The sequence below is a fragment of the Camellia sinensis genome, chromosome 3 (assembly GCF_055761805.1).
Source record: "Camellia sinensis isolate YWXY chromosome 3, ASM5576180v1, whole genome shotgun sequence".
In the NCBI taxonomy this organism is placed as follows: domain Eukaryota; kingdom Viridiplantae; phylum Streptophyta; class Magnoliopsida; order Ericales; family Theaceae; genus Camellia; species Camellia sinensis.
The window spans coordinates 88,845,131-88,866,149 of NC_138963.1; the positions used below are offsets into that span (position 1 = coordinate 88,845,131).

The 21,019-nt window shown below is 36.7% G+C and overlaps 1 protein-coding gene and 1 long non-coding RNA gene across 2 annotated transcripts in view; both read left to right on the top strand.

Annotated features, from left to right (window-relative positions):
* Positions 1 to 21,019, top strand: part of LOC114265745 (polyadenylate-binding protein 2) — a 31,345-nt gene that overhangs the window by 2,297 nt on the left and 8,029 nt on the right. Inside the window, exons 2-6 of the mRNA XM_028206570.2 lie at positions 10,901 to 11,019; positions 12,653 to 13,309; positions 13,405 to 13,482; positions 13,661 to 13,750; positions 14,113 to 14,250. Of these exons, the coding sequence (XP_028062371.2) occupies positions 10,901 to 11,019; positions 12,653 to 13,309; positions 13,405 to 13,482; positions 13,661 to 13,750; positions 14,113 to 14,250 (1,082 nt within the window). The remainder of the gene's footprint in view (positions 1 to 10,900; positions 11,020 to 12,652; positions 13,310 to 13,404; positions 13,483 to 13,660; positions 13,751 to 14,112; positions 14,251 to 21,019) is intronic.
* On the top strand, positions 3,525 to 8,010 carry LOC145820860 (uncharacterized). Its single transcript, XR_014362904.1, has 2 exons — positions 3,525 to 6,229; positions 6,841 to 8,010. It is a non-coding gene; the product is annotated as an uncharacterized LOC145820860 (long non-coding RNA).

The following is a 21,019-nucleotide window of genomic DNA, read 5'->3' on the forward strand; positions in this document are numbered from 1 at the left end:
GAATGTGGAAAATATTTTTTTTACTATTTTGATATGTTAAAATAAAAGCGTATTTTACTTTTTATTCATAATTTTTAAAAATATATAGAATACCAAACCAAACCAAACTAACCCTTAAGTCCTATTAAATGGGGTTGGCTGCATAGAATATGGAAAATTATTTCTAATTATTCTTGTCACTATTGTGGTGTGTCGTGCTTTTGTTTGATAAATGTAGTGTTTGCTTGCTTGTATTTGTGTCTCGTGTCCATATTCGTGGTTCTTAGGTTACCAATAAGCTTGGCTTGGGCTGATTTCTTGAACGGGACAGGATTGATTAGTCTACATTACTAATTCAAAATAAGTTCCTAGGAAGGCACTTTTTAAATAGACAATTGATGTTTTTTGTTTTTCTTTCTGAACTTTTATCCCATCCTTTTACATGGTTTTTAAAAATCAATACATTCTGTATTATTAAATTCATTTCCATCCCATTCTATTTGAATAATTGAATTCTTTGCTTCATATATTTTCCTTTTCAACTTGACTCTTTTCTTGGGATGCATGGGTTGGGCATGCAAGGCACTTAAGGGAACCATATTGAAAGACTGTGATACTATCCTATTAAACTCTCATTTGAAGTCCTGGGAGATTGGTTTTTGGTTTTGCTAGCATGGAGGATGAATTCTTTCCTCTGCGTGAACAACGTGAGTACTACGTGAATATTGCATATTTGTTTCCATCTAAAAATCTAAGAATGTCTGCACCCATAAGAAATGGTAGTCTGCCTCAAAGTAGAATAATGTTGGAGGATTTTAGTGCGGATTAGGTTTGACTACCTTAGCAAACCTTGTGATTATTCAAAACAAACAAAGCATGTCGGAGCCTCAAAATGCTTTTGTCGGTTGAAGGCAAATCCTTGATGCGTCATTAGTGGCCAATGAATGTGTGGGTTCCAAGGTCAAAAACAAGGTTTCAAGTATCATTTGTAAATTGGATATGGAAAAACCTTATGATCACATGTGTTGGGACTTGTTGCTTTATTTATTGGAAATGATGTGTTTTGGAGAGAGGTGCGTTAGAGCAATTTAGTTTTTTGTTATTGTGAATCACTAGAGACTTCTTTGACAACTTGAGGGGTCCAAGGCAGGATGGTCTTATCTTGCTTCTTTTTTGTATTATTGTCATGGGTGTACTTGAGGGATGATTAGGAAGATGGTAGGAGATGTTCTCTTATAAGGCTTTTATGTTGGTGATAGGGGAGGGAAGATGGTGACAATTGAGCATTTGTTGTTTGTGGATAATACCATCAATTTGGTGTGGTAGATGAGAATGAGTTGAGGCATTGAGAGGGTTTTAGGTTTGAGGAATAATCTTGTGAAGAGTGAGATCATACCCATAACTGTGGGGGAGGTTGCAAGCATGGAGTGGTTGGCGGCTGACTTGGGATGTAGGGTGGGTGTTTTACCAACAAAATACTTGGGTTTGCCATTGGGCATATCCTTCAAAAAGAAAGTTGTGTGGGATCCAATTGTGAAGAGGTTTGAGAAGAGATTGGCTGCTTAGAGGAGGCTATATTCTTTCTAAATGAGGAAGGCTTGCTTTGAGTAAAAGCACGGTGTATAGTTTGGTGACCAATTTCCTCTCTATCTTCATTATTCCTACATCAGTGGCTTAGAGCTTGGAACAACTGATAAAGGGATAGGGAAAGAGTAACCACTTGGTGTTTGTTTGAGAGAGAAAAAAACTTAGAGAATAATTAGACAATTACCCTTTTATATTGATAATAAGTAGCTTACAATGGAAGCTTTGGAGGCACAAATAAGGAAATAACATAATAAGGAAATAACAGAATAAGGAAATACCAGCTAATAGAATAATTAATACACAATAACCAAAGATATTATTCTATCACTCCCTCTCAAGCTGGTGCGAAGATGTCTCTCATGCCCAGCTTACTAAGCACATCATGGTGCTTCGAATTCCCATTGGTGAGTTTTTCTTTAATGAAGTGGTGATTAATCTCCACATATTTCATTCGGTCATGCTGAATTGGATTGTGAGTTTTGTTAATAGCAGCCTTATTATCACAGTACAGTTGCATGGAATCAGTATAACTAATCCCTAGATCACTTAGTAGCAACTTGATCTAGAAGAGTTCACATACACCTTGTGCCATGGCTCTAAACTCGGCTTCTGCACTAGATTCGGTGACTACATTTTGTTTCTTGCTCCTTCAAGTAACCAAATTACCTTCAACAAAGGTACAATAATTAGATGTGGACCTTCTATCAGTTACTGATCCTGCCTAATCAGTATATGTGTAAGCTTCCACTCGAAGATGATCATCTTTGGAAAAATAGAGACCCTTTCCTGGAGAAGATTTTAAGTATCTAAGGATGCGCATTACTGTAGCCAAATGTGTCTCATGAGGAGGATGCATGAACTGGCTAATTACACTAACTGCCATGGCAATGTCAAGACGAGAATGGAATAAGTAAATGAGTTTATCCACTAGTCTTTGATAACTTCCCCTGTCAACAATAGTTCCCCCTCTATCATCACTTTTTCTGGTTTAGCTCCAGTGGTGTATCACAAGCTTTACTCCCAAGCATCTTGGTTTCTTTCAACAGGTTAAGAGCATATTTCCTCTAACAGATGAAAATTCTTTTCTTGGATTGGGCAACCTCAATACCTAGGAAATATTTTAGATTTTTCAAGTATTTTATTTCAAACTCGCTTGCCAAATATTTCTTCAACCAGGGTATTTCCTCACTACCATTTCTTGTGAGCATTATGTCATCCACATAATCAATGAGAGTTGTAGTCTTACTATGTGAGGAATGCTTCACAAAGAAAGTGTGATCAGGCTGACTCTATTTGAAACTATATCGGAGCATAGCCTGAGTGAATCTCTCAAACCAAGCTCTTGGAGACTGTTTGAGACCATATAATGACTTCCGAAATCTACATACTTTACCCTTTGTCTGATGGTTCTCAAAGCCATGAGGGATGTCCATATACACCTCTTCTTCTAGATCACCATGTAAGAAAGCATTTTTTTATAACAAACTAATGACGTGGCCAATCCAGATTAGCTGCAAGAGAGAGAAGTACTCTGACTGAATTCATCGTAGCCACTGGTGCAAAGGTCTCCTGATAGTCTACTCTGTAAGTCTGAGTAAAGCCCTGTGCTACTAGTCGAGCCTTGTAACGCTCAATTGAACCATCCGCTTTATGTTTCAAAGTATACACCCATTTGCATCCCACAGGTCTTTTGTCCTTAGGTAATTCAATTAATTCCCAAGTGCCATTCTTATGAAGTGCTTGCATTCCTTCTATCATGGCATGTTTCCACTTAGGGGTAGCAAGAGCGTCTCGAAAATGATTAGGTATACTAACAGATAAAACTTTGGACACAAAGGCTCTATAAGGAGACAAATTAGAGTATGATACAAAATTAGAAATGGGATGTTTAGGACAAGACGTCACACCCTTTCGTTGGGCAATAGGAATATCAAAATCAGTATACTTAGGAGAAATAAGGGTTTTAGAGTTACTTGGACTCTCATTAGAAGAAGAAGATAGCAGTGGATGATCAGAAGTGGTCTCTTGTATCCACGTAACTTTCTGTTTGTCTTTGTCCCTGACATAGATTTTTTCCTCCAATTCACTAGATTCTGTATTACCACCACTAGTAGTTAGTTCACCTTACTTTTTCCTCCAATTCACTAGATTCTGTATTACCACCACTAGTAGTTAGTTCGCCTTTTGTGTTCTTAGCCACTGGTGATGAGCTAGGAACTGATACAGACCCAAGAATCCCTCCACACCAAGGGTCCCCCTGAAGGAAGGACGGGGACCCCAAGGAGGACTGTGACAAGAATAGGACTGTGACACAAAGAATGTTACATTTATGGAGACCACTTACGAGAGGGAGGATGGTAACACTTATACCCTTTTGAGTAGGAGAGTAACCCAGAAAGACACACTTCAGAGAGCGGAGATCAAATTTACCACAAGAAGAAGCATGATTATGGATAAAATATACACAACCAAAGACTTTGGGGGGAATAGAGAACACAGACTCAGAACCTAAGAAAACCTGGAGAGGAGATTTTTTGTACAAAACTTGGGTTGGGAGACGGTTGATAAGGTAGGCAACAGTGAGAACTGTGTCCCTCCAGTAAGACCTAGGCACATGCATAGAAAAAGACATGCAACGAGCTATATCAAGAAGATGACAATTCTTTCGTTCCGCAACCCCATTTTGTTAAGGAGTGTTGGTGCAAGAAGTTTGATGAATAATGCCATGGATGGAAAAATAGCTTGTTAGACCAGAATCAATATACTTACCCTCATTATCAGAACGTAATATTTTGACAATCGCCTCAAATTGAGTATATATCATTTTATGGAAATTACAAAACACAGAAAGACCTCACTTTTGTCTTTCATAAGATACACCCAAATAGTATAAGAAAAATCATCAATGAAAGTCACAAACCGTCTATGACCTTTTAAAGACACAACACAAGATGGACCCCAAACATTACAGTGAATTAAGGAAAAAAAGTACTAAACTTTTATCAAAGCTTGGAGCAAAAGAAACTCTATGTTGTTTTCCTAGTTGACAAGACTCACAATGAAACTCGGAGACATTATTGTTTGTAAAAACAGAAGGAAATAAATGCTTAAGTAATAGAAACGATGGGTGCCCAAGATGTTGATGCCACAGCCATAGGTCTTCCTTGGTGGTTGAAAACTTGATAGAATGAAGTGCCATCTTGTCCGCCTCATCCAAGATATAGAGACTATGTTCTACTCTACCACTACCAAACGTTTTCCTCGTGATAAGGTCTTGAAACAGACAATGATCAAGAAAGAAAGTCCCACTACAATTCAGGTCATGGGTAAGACGACTCAACGATAAAAGATTAACAGAGAAATTGGGAACATGCAAAACATAAGATAATGGTAGAGAAGGAGTGGCATGGATTAAACCTTTCTTAGAAACAGAAGAAATAGTACCATCAGCAATCCTAAAATTTTGTTCGGACCTGAAGAAGGCTTGTATTCTGAGAATAAATCAGAAGACCCAGACATATGCTCTGAGGCACTAGAATCAATAATCCAAGGTGACTTATGAGATAGAAAAGCACTTGGAGAAGCGACTAAGTTACTTGAGTAGGCAAAAGACGAGGAGGATGTACTGGATAGAGTAGTACAAGAGCAATGATCCAATAGGTAGCACAAAGCTTCCTTTAACTTAGAAAAAGACATTCCAGATATATTACTACTAGGAGGAGCAACTGAAGAGGCGTTAGGAGTATCCACTGCACTGGTATGATGTGCACGTGGATTAAACCCGCGTCCTCGAGGTCGTCCAGAGCGACCCCCGTGACTACCAGAACGGTCACCACGACCATCAGAAGGAATCCCATGAAGCTTCCAACAAGTCTTACGGGTATGTCTCGGCGGGCGGCAATAATCACAGAACAGTGTATCCTTCTCTGAAGGACTAGGGGAAGTAAGAGGCAAACCAGTACCATCCCTAGGAGAAGCAGAAAGTAAGGCTGAGCGCTCTGTAGAGGTAGGTGGCAGCATAGTAGAATGACGACTCTCCTCAATCTATACATAAGCAAAGGCCTAATAAAGGGAGAGAAGAACATCCATACCAAGGATACGACTTCTAACAGGATCAAACTGTAAGTTGATACCTTTTAAAAATTTAAAACCGTCACTTGTTCAATAAACTTTTGGTAACCCACTGAATCAGTTGTGCAAACTGGCTTATAATCCTGCAGATGATCAAGACGTTTCCAGCCATTGTTAAGAAAAGTAAAGCACTGAAGGACGGTAATCTCCCCTTGTACTGAGCGCTCAATAGAACGACGAAACTCAAAAGTTTGTGAGAAGTTCCCTTTCCGGGAATAAGTAGTGGCCACAGTATCCCAAATATTCTGGGCGGCATCCATAGACAGGTAGCCTTCCCCTATATTAGGTACTATGGAATGAATGAGCTATTCCATAATTAAAGAATTGGTAATCTCCCATTAGTCATAACCAGGATCAGTAATGCCTGGTGCCATGATCCTCCCATCAACGTAACCCATTTTCCCTCTACTCTTCAAGAAAAGTGTCAAACACTGTGACTAAGCAAAGATAGTTTTGACCATTAAATAAAGAGGTGGTGATTTTTAGGCTAGGGTTTAGGTTTTCGGATGTAGTAGTCATATTGGTACTCTAGGTGGCTGCTATGAAGCACGGACACAGACACGGATACGGACACGGACACGGACACGGACACGGTACACGGCAATTTTCAAAAAATGGGGACACGGACACGGCGGGGGACACGGCGAATTTTATTTTATTTATTTTATATATTTTTATGTGTTATGTAGATTCATATTACATTCATCCTAAATTAAAATTAACAAACACTAACATAGTAACATTAATTGAATAAACATAACTATTACATTTAAACAAATTAATAGATCATCCATTCACAAAAAATTCACAAAAAATCATAATAAACGATAACAAGAACTAAGACGAGAAGGGGAAAACATTCAACATCCAACAATATTTTTCACAAAAGCACTAAATAAGAGAGGCAAAAGATTAAAAAAATAAAAAAAAAATTAAATTAAAAAAAATAAAAATAAAAATAAAAATAGCCCTGCCGTGTCCCCGCCGTGTCCCTGCCGTGTCCCCTGCAAAAAAATCATTAAATTAAAGGGACACGCCATCTGGCGTGTCCCATACGTGTCCCCGGCGTGTCCCCGTGTCCCCGGCGTGTCCCCGTGTCGGACACCGCCACGGCACTAATTTTGGAGTGTCCATGCTTCATAGGTGGCTGAGAAGTGGTGGATTCGCTAGTAAGGTCAGGCATTTATACTCTACAAACCGAATAGCAACCTGCACTATTCACAAATACTTGAAGAGGGAATAAAATCAACTTGACCAAGCAATATCAATTATAGACCATTATAGGAACATACCAATCAGTCAAAGTTGAGTAATGGGGCCATGAAATGACCCAAAAAATAAATAAACTAAATAGAAAAAGAACCTCCAATCAAAATAAGGGCTAAGCTATTCTCAAATAAGGCAAAAACTTGCTAAACTGGAGGAACAGTTGTGGAGATGAACCAATCAAAACATGCAGTGGGTCAAAGAAGCCTCAGAGTGGCTGTCGGCTGTAGCCGAAATAGGCTGGGAGCTTTCGGCTTGGGCCATGACAGGCTAAGGAGCTTTCGGCTTGAGCCGAACAACAAACAGGGACTGTTGGCTGGTCCTGGGTGCTCACCAGTGAGTATCACAGGCCTTGGACAGATCTGAAAGGATCGAAACATAGAGGGCAGCAGTTAGGTGGTGATGGGTGAAGGTGGAGAATGAGATGGTAACCCTAAAGCTCCGATACAATGTTTGTTTGAGAGAAAAAAAAAACTTAGGGAATAATTAGACAATTATTCCCTTTTATATTGATAATTGGTAGCTTACAATGGAAGCCTTGGAGACACAAATAAGAAAATAATTGAATAAGGAAATAACAGCTAATAGAATAATCAATATACAATAACCAAAGATATTATTCTAACACTTGGTGGACTGGAAGGCGATGTGCCTGTCTCGGTTTAAGGGTGGCTTGGGTATTAGAAAGCTGGAGTTATTTAACAAGACTTTGTTGGGTAAATGGTTGTGGCACTATGAAGCACAGGTACGAGTACGGGTACTGGTACGATATGGGTACGTCGATACGGTAAAATCCTAAAAAAAATAGGGTAAGGGTACGGATACGGGTACGGCTTGGTACGCTTGTAAAAAAATATTTATTTTTAATTTAGAGTAATGCAAAAATTAATTAAATGGTTTAATTTGTTAAGGTCCAACCTATAATTAACATTTAATGCCAAAAGGAAAAGTATAAATCAAAATTAAATGTCAATATATTAAATAACTTACAAACCATAGTTTAATTTTAAAATCATGCTAAGCATAAAACAAAAACTAAAAAAGAAATTTAGTAAAATGAGTTTTATCTCTGTAGTAGAAGGAAAACATTATTTCAACTGAGGCACGGTACGGTTTGGATATGTACTAGGTACGTCTAGGTACATCAAAAATTAAGAAGAAAAAATTTGGGTACGTGTTTCTGGTACCTGGTACATATGTAGAAGTACCATACGAGGTACGGTACGGTACGCCGGTAAGTACCCGGTACGGGTACGGCATGTTTTTCGAAGTATCCATGCTTCATAGTTGTGGCACTTTGCTTGGGAAAGGGAGAGTCTGTGGAGAAACGTGGTTGATGTTAAATACATAATTAGGGATTAGTTTACAACTCGAATTAGGGGTTCTCATGGATTGGGTATGGGGAAGAACATAATGAGGGTCAAGAATGATTTGTTCCCTCTTGCTTGTTGTAGGTGGTGGGAACATAGTTTAGTTTTGGCATGATTCTTAGTGTGGGCGGGGGCTTTTGTGGGAGATTTTCCTAGGTCTTCATATTTTGGCTACCGACTAAGAGGTTTGGATGATTGGGAAGTGGAGTTTGTTGAGGCTTTTTTCAAAATCCTACGGGATAATCAAGTTTGAGTTTGGGTAGAGGATGAGCTAGTTTGGAATGGTTCTAGGAATGTGTTATTCTCGGTTTCTTTCTTTTATGAGCTGTTAATAGGTGGACGTGATGTCCATTTCTTTTTAAAGGGGATATGGAGGTCAAAGGCTTTTCTCGAGGTGGCATTTTTTGCTTGGACAGCTGCATGAGAAGCTCTTTTGAGTCTTTGACAATTGGTAAGTTGAGGAGTGGGGGCAAATGTGTGATGAAAAGGTGCTTCTTTGCAAAAGTGAGGGGGAGAATGTTAATCAGCTATGAAGCACAGACACTTCTTCGGAGGCAATGTATGGGTGTTCGACATGTGTCGGACACAGACACGCAACGGACACGCGATGGACACGTGCTAGACACTTTGTCTAACATGTCCAGAATTTTTATTTTTCATTTTTTCCCAGTCGAACACTTTGCGGGCACGCTCAGACACTTAAGGGACATTGCGTGGGGAGAGAGAGACTTGTAAACCGTAGACAAAGCTGTCGAAGCTTTTGAAGGTCCCTATTGAAGCAATCATAGATTCGGAGGTAGGTTTCTCTCTCTCTCTCTCTCTCTCTCTCTTCGTCTCTCTTTTTCTCATCCTCTTCGTTCTTCTCTTCATTTTCTTCTTCTTTTCTTTTTTTTCCCCCTTTGACTTTGTTTCCCTCTCTCTCTCTCGTTTCTCTTTAATTATATATTTTTTGAATTTTATTTTTTTCCCCTTTTATGAGGTCATCCATTGGATATGTGAACAAAAATTTGCAACCCCTCTATTTTTTAATAATCATCTTTGGCTCTCTTTTCCTAAACATGTATAGAGCAAATTAATTTTATTTGAAGAAAAAATAAATTTCTTGAAATTGCTAAATTTATTTATTGGGTAAAGTGTTGAAATTGATAAATAGATGATGGCATTGGCTGGCGGTATATATATTTTAAATTATTTGTTAATTTTATTTTGAATTTTTTATTACTTCTCAATTATTTTGAATTTTTTTATGACATATAATAAATAAATAAAATTATATATTTTGAGCGTGTCCCCAGCGTGTCGTGTCTCTTATTTTTTGAAAATTTGCGTGTCCGCGTGTCCGTGTTTTGTCACGTGTCCATGTCCATGCTTCTTAGTTAATTAGCTTCTTTGGAGTCTTTGACAATTGATAAGTTGAAGCCTAGAGGCAAATTTGTGTTGAAGTGGTGCTTCATATATAAAAGTGAAAGGGGAGAGTGTTAATCATCTTCTTCTTTATTGCTTACTTGCTAGGGAGGTGTGGAACATGTGTTTTCGATCTTTGGAGTGTAGTGGGTGATGCTTTACACAGTCCGAGATTGATTGTTTCTTGGAGCAGAGGCTTCCAAGAGTTAGATTTTGGAGGGCGTGGGAGCCTGTTGTTGCTTTATGCCTTATGTAGAGCCTATGGAATAAGAGAAATAGGAGGTGTTTTGATAGCTATGAGAAGTCTATTTGTATTTCAAAGCTATTGTTTTTATCTCCCTATTTTTTTGTTGAAGGAGAACCTCCTTTTTCTTGATTTTGTCGACTTTTTGGAGATGTATGTCCCTTTAGATGCATGTTTCGGATTTTTTTTTTATCCTTTTTTTTTTTGTCTTTTGCATTTTGTATACGCCGTGAACTGTTTTGTGCCCTTTTGCAGCATTTGATTAATGAATTTTACTTGATAATTTTTTTTGGTCTGTGCCCATAAGAATAGAAGCCTGTCTCAAACTAGAATAACACTGTACATTAGGGATAAAGCAAGACTACTTGAGTAAACTGACCGAATTAGCTTGACTTCTTTTGAATAAATTATTCATTCCAAAACAATTAAGAGGTCAAGGTTCACAAAATTTGAAACCTTCAAAAACTTCTAATGTACCTTGGTAAGAAAATTCTACAATACTGTGCAACGATGAGCTGGTTTTGAAGATAGTACTTCAACCATTTTGGCCCATCTAATCAGGATTATGAACTAGAATGTTCTTAACTGTGAAAACAGCTAATTCTAATACCTCTCAATAGGACTGAACTCCATAAATCACAAAAGCAAAACAACAATGAAGGTGAAAATCAACATTGGTTCCCTTTGCGTATACACTATATCTGAGATCATAAAATAGTTTGTCAGAATAAGACATGTCTTTCTTTTTTCTACTTGAATGTCACTTGTGATCTTAAGCACGTGGGGACCATGTTGCTTTTTTCTTGTTGAAAGTGAAAAAGGAAATATTTTTCTTTTGAACTGTGCACTTAGAACATTTTGGCCTTTCTTTCTTTCTTTCTTTCTTCTGCCTTACGTCTTTGGCCTTTGTTGATGACAGCTTTGAGGGCAATGGATACGCTGAACTTCACTCCTCTAAATGGAAAGCCCATTAGGATAATGTATTCTCATCGTGACCCTAGTACGCGTAAAAGTGGGGCTGGAAATATTTTTATTAAGGTATTGATATAATTTTTCCCTTTCCTTCTTTTGGTCGTTATTACTTATTGGGTAAATTACATTGACCTCCCCCGAGGGTTTATGACAATTACATAAACTTACCCTCAGGTTTTTTAAATTACACTTACCTCCCTTGTCAGTTATGTCTGTCAAACTAAGCTAACAGAAAGTATGTTTTTACCTTTTTACCATCATTTGTTTATTCATATGAAAATCAAAAAATGTCGGCACGCTAAAAAAATACTAAACTAAATTGGTAAACTTTATAACACCCAATCACGGTCGCCTTTCTTCTTCCTCCACGGTCTACACTTTTTCAATTTGTTTCACATACAACAAATTATTATTATCATTTTAACACATGCATAAATCCTACACTACATAAATGCATTTCTTACTTATTTGATTTTTTTTTTTTTAACTTTTTGATTTATTGAACTGAAAAAGCTATTTTACCAACACCCCCCCCCCCCCCCCCCAAAATATATATATATATATATATTCAAATGAACTGACTTGTATGCCTTAGCAAATAAGACTGCCATAATCCATATAATTTTCATATTGTTATATCTCTTCGATCAACTTTAAAGTAGTGTTTGATCCTCCCCCCCCCCCCCCCCAAAAAAAAAAAAAAAAAAAAAAAAAAAAAAACCTTTAAAGTAGTGTTTGGTTCACCGGAATGAAAAGAATAGAATTAAATGGAATAAAATGGGCATTTTTTAAACTGTATAACTATTCCCTTACAATGAATGGTAATTCTATTTTTAATACACTTTTTATCAACAATAATTTTTTTTTTTTGGAATGAACCAAACCAAACATCCCACTCCAATAAACCAAACACAACATAAGTTACTTTTTCTTCCAAATATTACTCTAATTAACATAACAATATAAGAACTAGTTGTAAAAATGGGTTTGCATCATTTAATTAACCTTTGAAATCTATTGCCCGTATTAGAAAAACACATTAGTTAAACACCTATTCAAAATTTTATTACAAAAGTTAATGTATTATCTAAATTCAATTCTTACATAGTAGGATCTATACTTAAAGACCACATTAAATTTTCTTGAATAAATTTCTAAGTAAATTTTTTAAATATGTTACATTATTGATAGAAAAAATGTTTGAATCATTTAGTCATTGCCAATTGTTGTGTGTTTTTTTTTTTAAAAATATATATATATATATATATATATTTGTTGTTCACTTTTCAGCAAAAGAATTGAAGATGTGACACAAAAGTAAGTGTGGAAGTGCATATAGATTTTTTTTTTAAAATGTATATTTAAATAGTGTATTTTACCAACAACTCAAAATATTATGAAGTGTTAAAATATTAATTTGACTTTTAAAGGGTAAATGTGGCATTTTAGAAAAATAAACTAATGAGTTCAGCAAGTTCAGTTAATGCTAGTAATGGACAGAGTACGGCTGGGGGAATTTATAATCTGTCAGTGAACCAGAGGGGTGGTAAGTGTAATTTCAGAAACCTGGGGGGAGGTTTCTGTAATTGTCATAAACCTCAGGGAAGGTCAGTGTAATTTACCCTTATTAGATGTTGGAAGTCTTTTTGGTCTCTTTTTTGTGTGCTGACGAAGTTTTCATGTGTTTTGGTGTTGGCAGAATTTGGACAAGGCAATTGACCACAAAGGACTGCATGATACATTTTCTTCATTTGGGAATATTCTCTCTTGCAAGGTGGCTACTGACTCATCTGGTCAGTCGAAAGGCTATGGGTTTGTGCAATATGATAGTGAGGATGCTGCCCAAAAAGCAATTGAGCAGCTTAATGGTATGCTGTTGAATGATAAGCAAGTATACGTGGGACCCTTCCTACGGAAACAGGAAAGAGATATGGCTGCAGACAAGACAAAATTCACAAACGTCTTTGTAAAGAATCTGTCAGAGTCAACGACAGAAGAAGATCTGAAGAAAATATTTGGTGAATTTGGAACAATCACCAGTGTTGTGGTGATGAGGGATGCTGATGGAAACTCTAGGTGCTTTGGTTTCATCAACTTTGAGAATGCAGATGATGCTGCTCAATCTGTTGAGTCTCTTAATGGACACAAATTTGATAACAAGGACTGGTATGTTGGGAAAGCCCAAAAAAAATCTGAGAGGGAACTTGAATTAAAACTTCAATTTGAGCAGGCTGTTAAGGAGGCAGCGGACAAATCTCAAGGGTTAAACCTGTACATAAAAAATTTAGATGATAGCATTGGTGATGATAAACTTAAGGAATTGTTCTCTCCATTTGGTACCATAAGTTCATGCAAGGTTTGTGGCATCTATATATTTACTGATAAGAGTTGGTTCTGCTAGTATATTGTTTAAGAGTTTACTGAAAATTTATTGTTTTGATATACAAACAGGTTATGCGAGACCCTAATGGGATGAGTAGGGGATCGGGATTTGTTGCATTTTCTACTCCCGAAGAGGCATCTAGAGCTGTGGGTTGATATGTCTTCAACAATTACATAAACTTCATCATAGAATAACTACTACTACTACTACTGCTGCTGCTGTTGTTGTTATCATCATTATCATTGAATCTTTACTGCATTTATGAAATCATTACTTGTTGTGGAATAACAGTTGGTCTTTTGTTTTTAATGCTTTTTGTGATAGCTCTTGGAGATGAATGGCAAAATGGTTGTCAGTAAACCTCTTTATGTTGCACATGCACAGCGTAAAGAAGATAGAAGAGCAAGGTTGCAGGTATGTAGACAAGGTGTTTTCAGCTTCCAACCAACTGTAGAGGAACTCCAAAGGGACATTAAAAGGGGGACACAAACAAACAAACGGAAAGGGCTAGATTTTAGTGGTTAAGATGTCAACACATAACTGTCTTCTGCGTCCTTCATTTGAGTTTGCCACTTTGTGAAGAAAAAAATATAATGCATTTTCTTCCTAGTTTGACTCAAAAGAAGATGCAGCTCAGATGAATGAAACATGAATTGATTGTTCAGTTGTGGATCTCTTTGCTCCGAATTTGATTCTTTTAGGGTTATCATGGATATGTGTATGCATGGAAAAACGTGGTTGGTTACATGAAAATGGTAATTCTATTGCTTGTGCAGGCTCAATTTTCTCAAATGCGTCCAGTTGCAATGGCACCTTCAGTTACTCCTCGTATGCCAATGTACCCACCTGGTGGTCCTGGTATCGGACAACAAATATTCTATGGACAGGCTCCTCCTGCTATCATGCCTCCCCAAGTAATCTCATTGTTCTCGATTGTTATTACCCATTCTTTCATAGGTTAGACATTTGAATGTTCAATGCTGCAGCCAAATGAATGGTATCCTTATATTGAATGAGTAAAACATCTATAATCCTTTGCCTCAGAGAATTTAGCCATTCTAAACTTGAGATAACAATGATCATTTTAGTTATGAAGACTTCATATTCTTTCTTTTAATTTGGAGCTTTAGAAAAGGAACAGAACTGAAAGGCAAGCAATGTGGTTGTCTCTTTCTCAAAGATCTGAGAAATACATGCAACTGCTCTGTTATGGGCTTCTCCTCTGGACCAAGGATAAAAAAGGATGAAAAGAATGATTTGGCTTACCCATGAATAAGGTAGAGACCATGTATATATAATAGATTCATGATACAATTTAGGAGACGATATAAACTAGGAAACAATATAAATAAGACACTAAATTAGTGATTGACACAATCACAGATTATATACATAATACTAAAAATAAAAAGATTTTATGTACTCTATATTCAATACTCTCCCTCAAGCTGGTATGAAGATATTCAACAGTCCGCAGCTTGCCAATGGATGATTGGAGTAATGTTGGTCTTATGGACTTTGTGAACATATCTGCTAATTGCTGAGAGGAAGAGACAAAGGATGGACTCACAATACTAGTCTGAACCTTTTTTTGAATGAAACGAATATCAACTTTTATATGTTTAATACGCTCATGAAGGACAGAATCAGAGGATAGTATAATAGCAGGCTTGTCACAAAATAAGGAGGCAGGACTAGTCTTCCCAAAACCTAACTCTGCTAGTGTAGAACAAAGCCATAGAATCTCACATGTTCCCTGTGCCATTGCTCAATACTCAGCTTCTGCAGAAGAGCTAGAAACAAATGCCTGCTTCTTACTCTTCCATGATATAAGATGATCACCATAGAAAGTATAAAAGTCAGAAGTAGAACGCTAATCAATTGTAGATCCTGCATAGTCAGCATCAGTGAAACAAGAGAGCCTAGATTGATGAGCGGCTGTAAAGAATAATCCCAAGCCAAGAGAGGTCATTAAATATCTCAAAATGTGATGAATTGCATCAAGATGTTCTATACGACGTGCATGCATGAATTGACTAACAATACTGACTGCAAATGTCAAGTCAGGTCTAGCATTGGTCAAATAAATTAGACGTCCAACAAGATGTTGATACATGCTTAGGTCCTCTAACAACTCGTCAGATTCTGATGTGAGCTTGACATTGGGATCCATAAGAGTAGAAGCAGATTTATACTAACATACCAGTATCTTGAAGTCAAGAGTGTACTTTCTCTGAGATAAGGAAATTTCCCATTGTGAGTGACTACCTCAATCCCAAGAAAATACTTGAGACTCTTCAAATCCTTAATATCAAATCCCTTTTTACTTGATCAATGCCTATAGAATTATCACCTGTGAGAATAATATCATTCACATAAACCAGCAAGACTATACATTGACCAGTTGAATTACGACGGATGAAGCAAATATGGTCGGAGTGGCACTAAACAAACCCCATGGAGATGATGAGAGAACTGAAACGACGAAACCAAACTCGTGGAGACTGTTTCAAGCCATATAAAGACTTGCGCAATCGACACACTTTCCCCGAATACTCCCTCTCAGCCCAAAAACCAAGAGGAGGTGCCATATTAATCATCTCAAGAAGATCCCCATGAAGAAAGGCATTCTTAACATCATAAAGAGGCCAAGAGTGGGATGCTACAAGAGAGATGAGAAGACGAACCAAGGTAAGCTTGGCAACAGGTGCAAAAGTGGCTCCAAAATCCTTGCTTGGAACTTGAGTGACGCCCTTGGCCACCAAGCGGACTTTGTAACGGTCAACGGAGCCATCAGCTAGATACTTAATAGTGAATACCCATTTGCAACCCACAGTACTCTCGCCAAAAGGTAAAGGAACTAGATCCCAAGTATGATTTTGTTCTAAAGCTATTTTCTCAACTTGCATAGCCTTTACCCATTTTGGATTTTGAAGGGCCTCTGACACAGAACGAGTAATAGCATTGGATTCAAGCTTGCCAAGAAAAGAGCGATAGGTAGGGGAGATCCTATCATATGAACGATACTGAGAAATGGGATGATTAGTACTACTCAAATAACCCCAACAGTTTGGAGGATGTTGATCTCGAGGGGGATTACGACGAGGAGGTGGAGGGGATGTATGTAAAGGAGAAGTAGTACCTGACCCAAAGACCGGAGACGAGGCAGAGGGGAGTTGAGAGTAGGCGATGAGAGTATACCTGCAATGAGGGGGGGTGAAGGAGGCGAAGGCGGAGAATGAGGACAACCTCATCCGTCCAAAATAGGAATAGGGTGAACACTAGAAGGAACGGGAGTGGAAGCCTGCAAAGGAGGGTTAGTACCAAAAAAAGAGATCCTCACAAAAAGTAACATCTATAGTGTGGTGAAAGTGACGAGACACAGGATCAAAACACCTATACCCTTTTGACATAGAAGAATATCCTAGAAAGACACAACGAATAGACGTGTTATCTAACTTGGTACGAGCAGGACTCCAATCCTAAACAAAATAGGTACACCCAAAGACACGGAGCATGAGAGGAAATAGAGTAGTGTGGAGTATAAGAACATGAAATGGAGTAAGACCTGCAACACACGACTAGGGGTCCTATTAATAAGATAGATAGCGGTGGGCAATCCATATGCTAATAGGACTTAGGGACACTCATACCACAAATGAGACACTACAAAATAGGCATAATATGACGATTTTTACGTTCAACTATACTATTTTGCTCAGGAGTTCGTGGACATGTAAGTTGAAGAATACTAGTTTGATTAAGATGGGAGCGAAAAGTATTGGAAATATATTCCCCACCATTATTAGAACAGATATTCCTAACAATTGTACGAAACTAAGCATAACCATTTGCAAAAACTGAACAAAAATGAAAAACGCGTCAGACTTGCGACAGAGCAAATATAGCCAAGTGCATCTAGTGTGGTCAAGGTTCTGAAAAGCGATTGCGGTCGCCATAACGGTGGCGGTGGCGTGGTTGCGGGTGCGGGGTGTAAAGGCTGTAACGTAATGGTTGCGGTAACTGGAACAGTGAATGTTTTTATTTTTCGCACAATTTGAAAAAAAACTTATCGATACGCATATTTATTTTTTTTCAAAATCATATTTATTGGGTTTTAAAATAAATTTTGATCAAATTTTTTTTTTTTAATTTTAAGTATGATCCAATTTATTTTATATTTTTAAATCACTATAAAATGAGTTTTTTACATTTTATTTCAATAATTAATGACTTCATGTCATAAATTCATATTAAACTTGTGGCAAAATTTTCTAAATAAAATAAACTAATAAATAAAAACTGACATGTATAAAATATATATTAATATATAATTGTAGGTGTTATGTTTTTTTAGATATTTAAAAAAAAAACAATAATTAACTATTATAAGATAACTAGTCACAAAAATAAAAGAATAAATATACTTATAATAAGAGCTTATATATATGTACATATATATTTTAATCAAGAGCTACCAAATAGATAATGACCACACAATAAAATCAGTGTATTTGGTTCAATTTTCTTAATTCAATTTTATGGAAATTGAATTTTTTGTTTTTCGTATTTTTTGGCTTTTAGTGAATATTTTTAAAATTTTAAGCAATTTTTTTTACTTTTTTAAATGCATCTTACTTAGATGTATCTAAATAGTAAAATATTTGTAAAAATTAATAAATATATAAAAATACAAAAAATATATTGAATTTTCATATATATATATTTTTATATTTTTGATATTTAGTGAATTTTTAAACTTTTTTTTATAAATATTATATTTTTTAAATGTATTTATGTTAGGTGTGTCAAAAAATTAAAAAAATTGCTTAAAATATTAAGAAAAATTAATGAAAACAAAAAAATATGAAAAATGAAAAAATAAAAATTTTATAAAAATGAATTTTGAAAATAGAAACCAATCACAGTGAATAATTTGTTTTTTGTTTTGTTTTGTTTTTACAAACAGTAGCTGGCACACAAACAAAATAATAATAAAAAAATGATTTGAAGAGGCAACCAAATAGAGTGAAACAATAATAATCACCTTGCTTGTTTCTACTTTTCAGAAAATTCTACTTTCTTATTTTCCATGTTTTTTTGTTTTTACTGAATTTTTTTAATATTTTAAGCAATTTTTTTACTTTTTAGACACACCTACATAAATACATCTAAAAAGTAAAAAAATTGTAAAAAAAATCTTTTAAAAATTCACTAAATACCAAAAATATAAAAAAATACAAGAATTTAGTACATTTTTTGTATTTTTATGTATTTGTTAATTTTTTAAAATATTTTTCACAAATTTTTTATTTTTTAGATACATCGAAGTAAGGTGCATCTAAAAAAGTAAAAAAAAAATGTTAAAAATTTAAAAATTATTCACTAAAAACAAAAAAACATGAAAACTAAAAAAGTCAATTTTCAAAAAACTTAATCCAGAAAACTCAAACCAAACACACTGAATAATTTATTTATTTATTTTTGGTTGCAAACAACCGCTGGCTTACACAACCAAAACAATAATAAAAAATTGATTTCAAGAAGCAATTGTATTTGCTAAGTGTCTCGAACTTCAACATTCATCATCATCAACTCAGACTAAAAAAAAAATCATCTCTTGATTTCTCAATAAATTTGCAAGATGCATCGATGGTTGTTCATCTTCAACAACATCGGTTCTTCAACTTCAACAACATCGGTTCATCATCTTCAACAACATCAGTTCTTTATCTTCCTTCTTCTCTCTCTTTCTTACTCCTCCATCTTCCCTCTTCATCTTCAACAACATCAGTTATTCCTTCTTCCCTCTTCACTCTTATTTTTTGAACTCAACTATCTTGCAAAGTAGACCAATCAACCATAAAGGTATGTACAAAATCTGTATCATATATATATATTTTTTAGCTTTTTTTTTTCTTTTTCCGACAAGTGTTCAGAACATTGTGTAACGGTGCGTAACAAGTTGTTACGGCACTGTTACGGCCACTACGGCAGCCGCTACGGCCGACACACCTGTGAATCTCAATCACACCGCAAAAGCGGGGGTAACGCGTGGTGCCTACCGCCGCAACTGTTACGTAACGACCGCAATAGTTACGTAACGCCACATTTTGAAACCTTGATTGTGGTCATCAATATAGGTGACATAATATCGATGGCTAGAAAAAGCAAGAATAGGAGACAGATCCCAAACATCGGAATGTATAAGGTTAAAAGCAATAGGGGCACGAGTCATATGAGGTATGTAATTGGTACGAGTATGTTTAGATAATTCACGAACCACACAATGAAATTTAGAATCTTTGCAAGTTTTATTTAATAAAGGAAAAAGTTGACATAAGTATTAAAAATTGACATGACCCATACGTGCATGCCACAATTCTAAAGTTTGAACATTAAAAACACAAGATATAGAGGCAGGCAAAACAAACGCCTGAAAACTAGTTAAAGTAGAAGGAGGTTGGTCTAGTGGATCCCCAAAGTAGTAAAATCCATCGCACTCATATCCCTTGCCAAAAATCCTCTTCGAACTCGGGTCTTGTAACAGACATGAAAAAGGTAAGAAAGTACCAGCATAATTGAAGGACTTGGTAAGCTGACTAACGGATAGTAGATTATATGTAAAATTAGGAATATGCAAAACAGAGGATACAGTAATATCAGGAGACACTTGACCCTTATGACGAACTAAGGAGAGAGAACCATCAGCAAGACAAACAGATTGGTCTATAGTAGTAGGAACTGGAGATGAAAGAAGAGAAAACTCACTCGTCATATGATCATTAGCCCCAGAATTCAAAACCCATAAGGGACCAGCAGACCGAACATGAAAAGCAATAGAAGTACCTGTAGCGAGAGTAGTAGTAATAGAGGAGGATGGGGCAGAAGAACTAGTAGTCAAAGTCCCAAGTTAAGTCTGAAGCTGGCCAATCTAAGTCTGTAATTGCTGTAAAATAAGAATAGTCGGAGACCCAAAAGCATAAGAGGCCTCCACGAAAGTAGCAGTGTGAGGTGTGCCAGAACCACGAGAGCGAGAAGATCGTTGCCTTAACTTAGGATGAAAGAGAGCCTTGACATGACCAGGAGCCCCACAACGATGACAGGTAACTGAACCAGTAGAATCTCGGGAACCCGAGTTTGCGGCAAGGGCCATCTAGTCAGATAAGACAGGAGTCACTGGAGTAGTGGTGTGCAGAATCAGCGATGACGCTCATCACTATCAATGGTGGCAAAGGCCTCATAGAGGGATGGCATGGGCAATGTGTCTAAAATCTGAGTTTGAAGAGATTTAAATTCAGAGCTTAAACCTATCAGAAACTGGTAAGTGTGCTGGCGGGCAAGGCAGTTGGACACAAGAGCGGTGGCGTCTGCTGGTAACTTAGTCAAGGGCTCATATTGAGCCAATTCCTCCCAATGAGCCTGAAAGTATCCAAAGTGTTAAAACCTACCATCACCTACTACACACCTACCACTACCACCTATTACCACCTACTCCACTACATCTCCTATATAAGGAGCCCCTCACCATTTGTAATTAACATATCAATCAATAATACATCAATTTTAACATGGTATCAGAGCAAGGTTGAGAACCTAGTAATTCCGCTTCACCGGCGGGTGGCAGCCTCGCCTTGGCCGCCCGCCGGACCTCAACCTATTCCGCTTATTTTCTACACATAC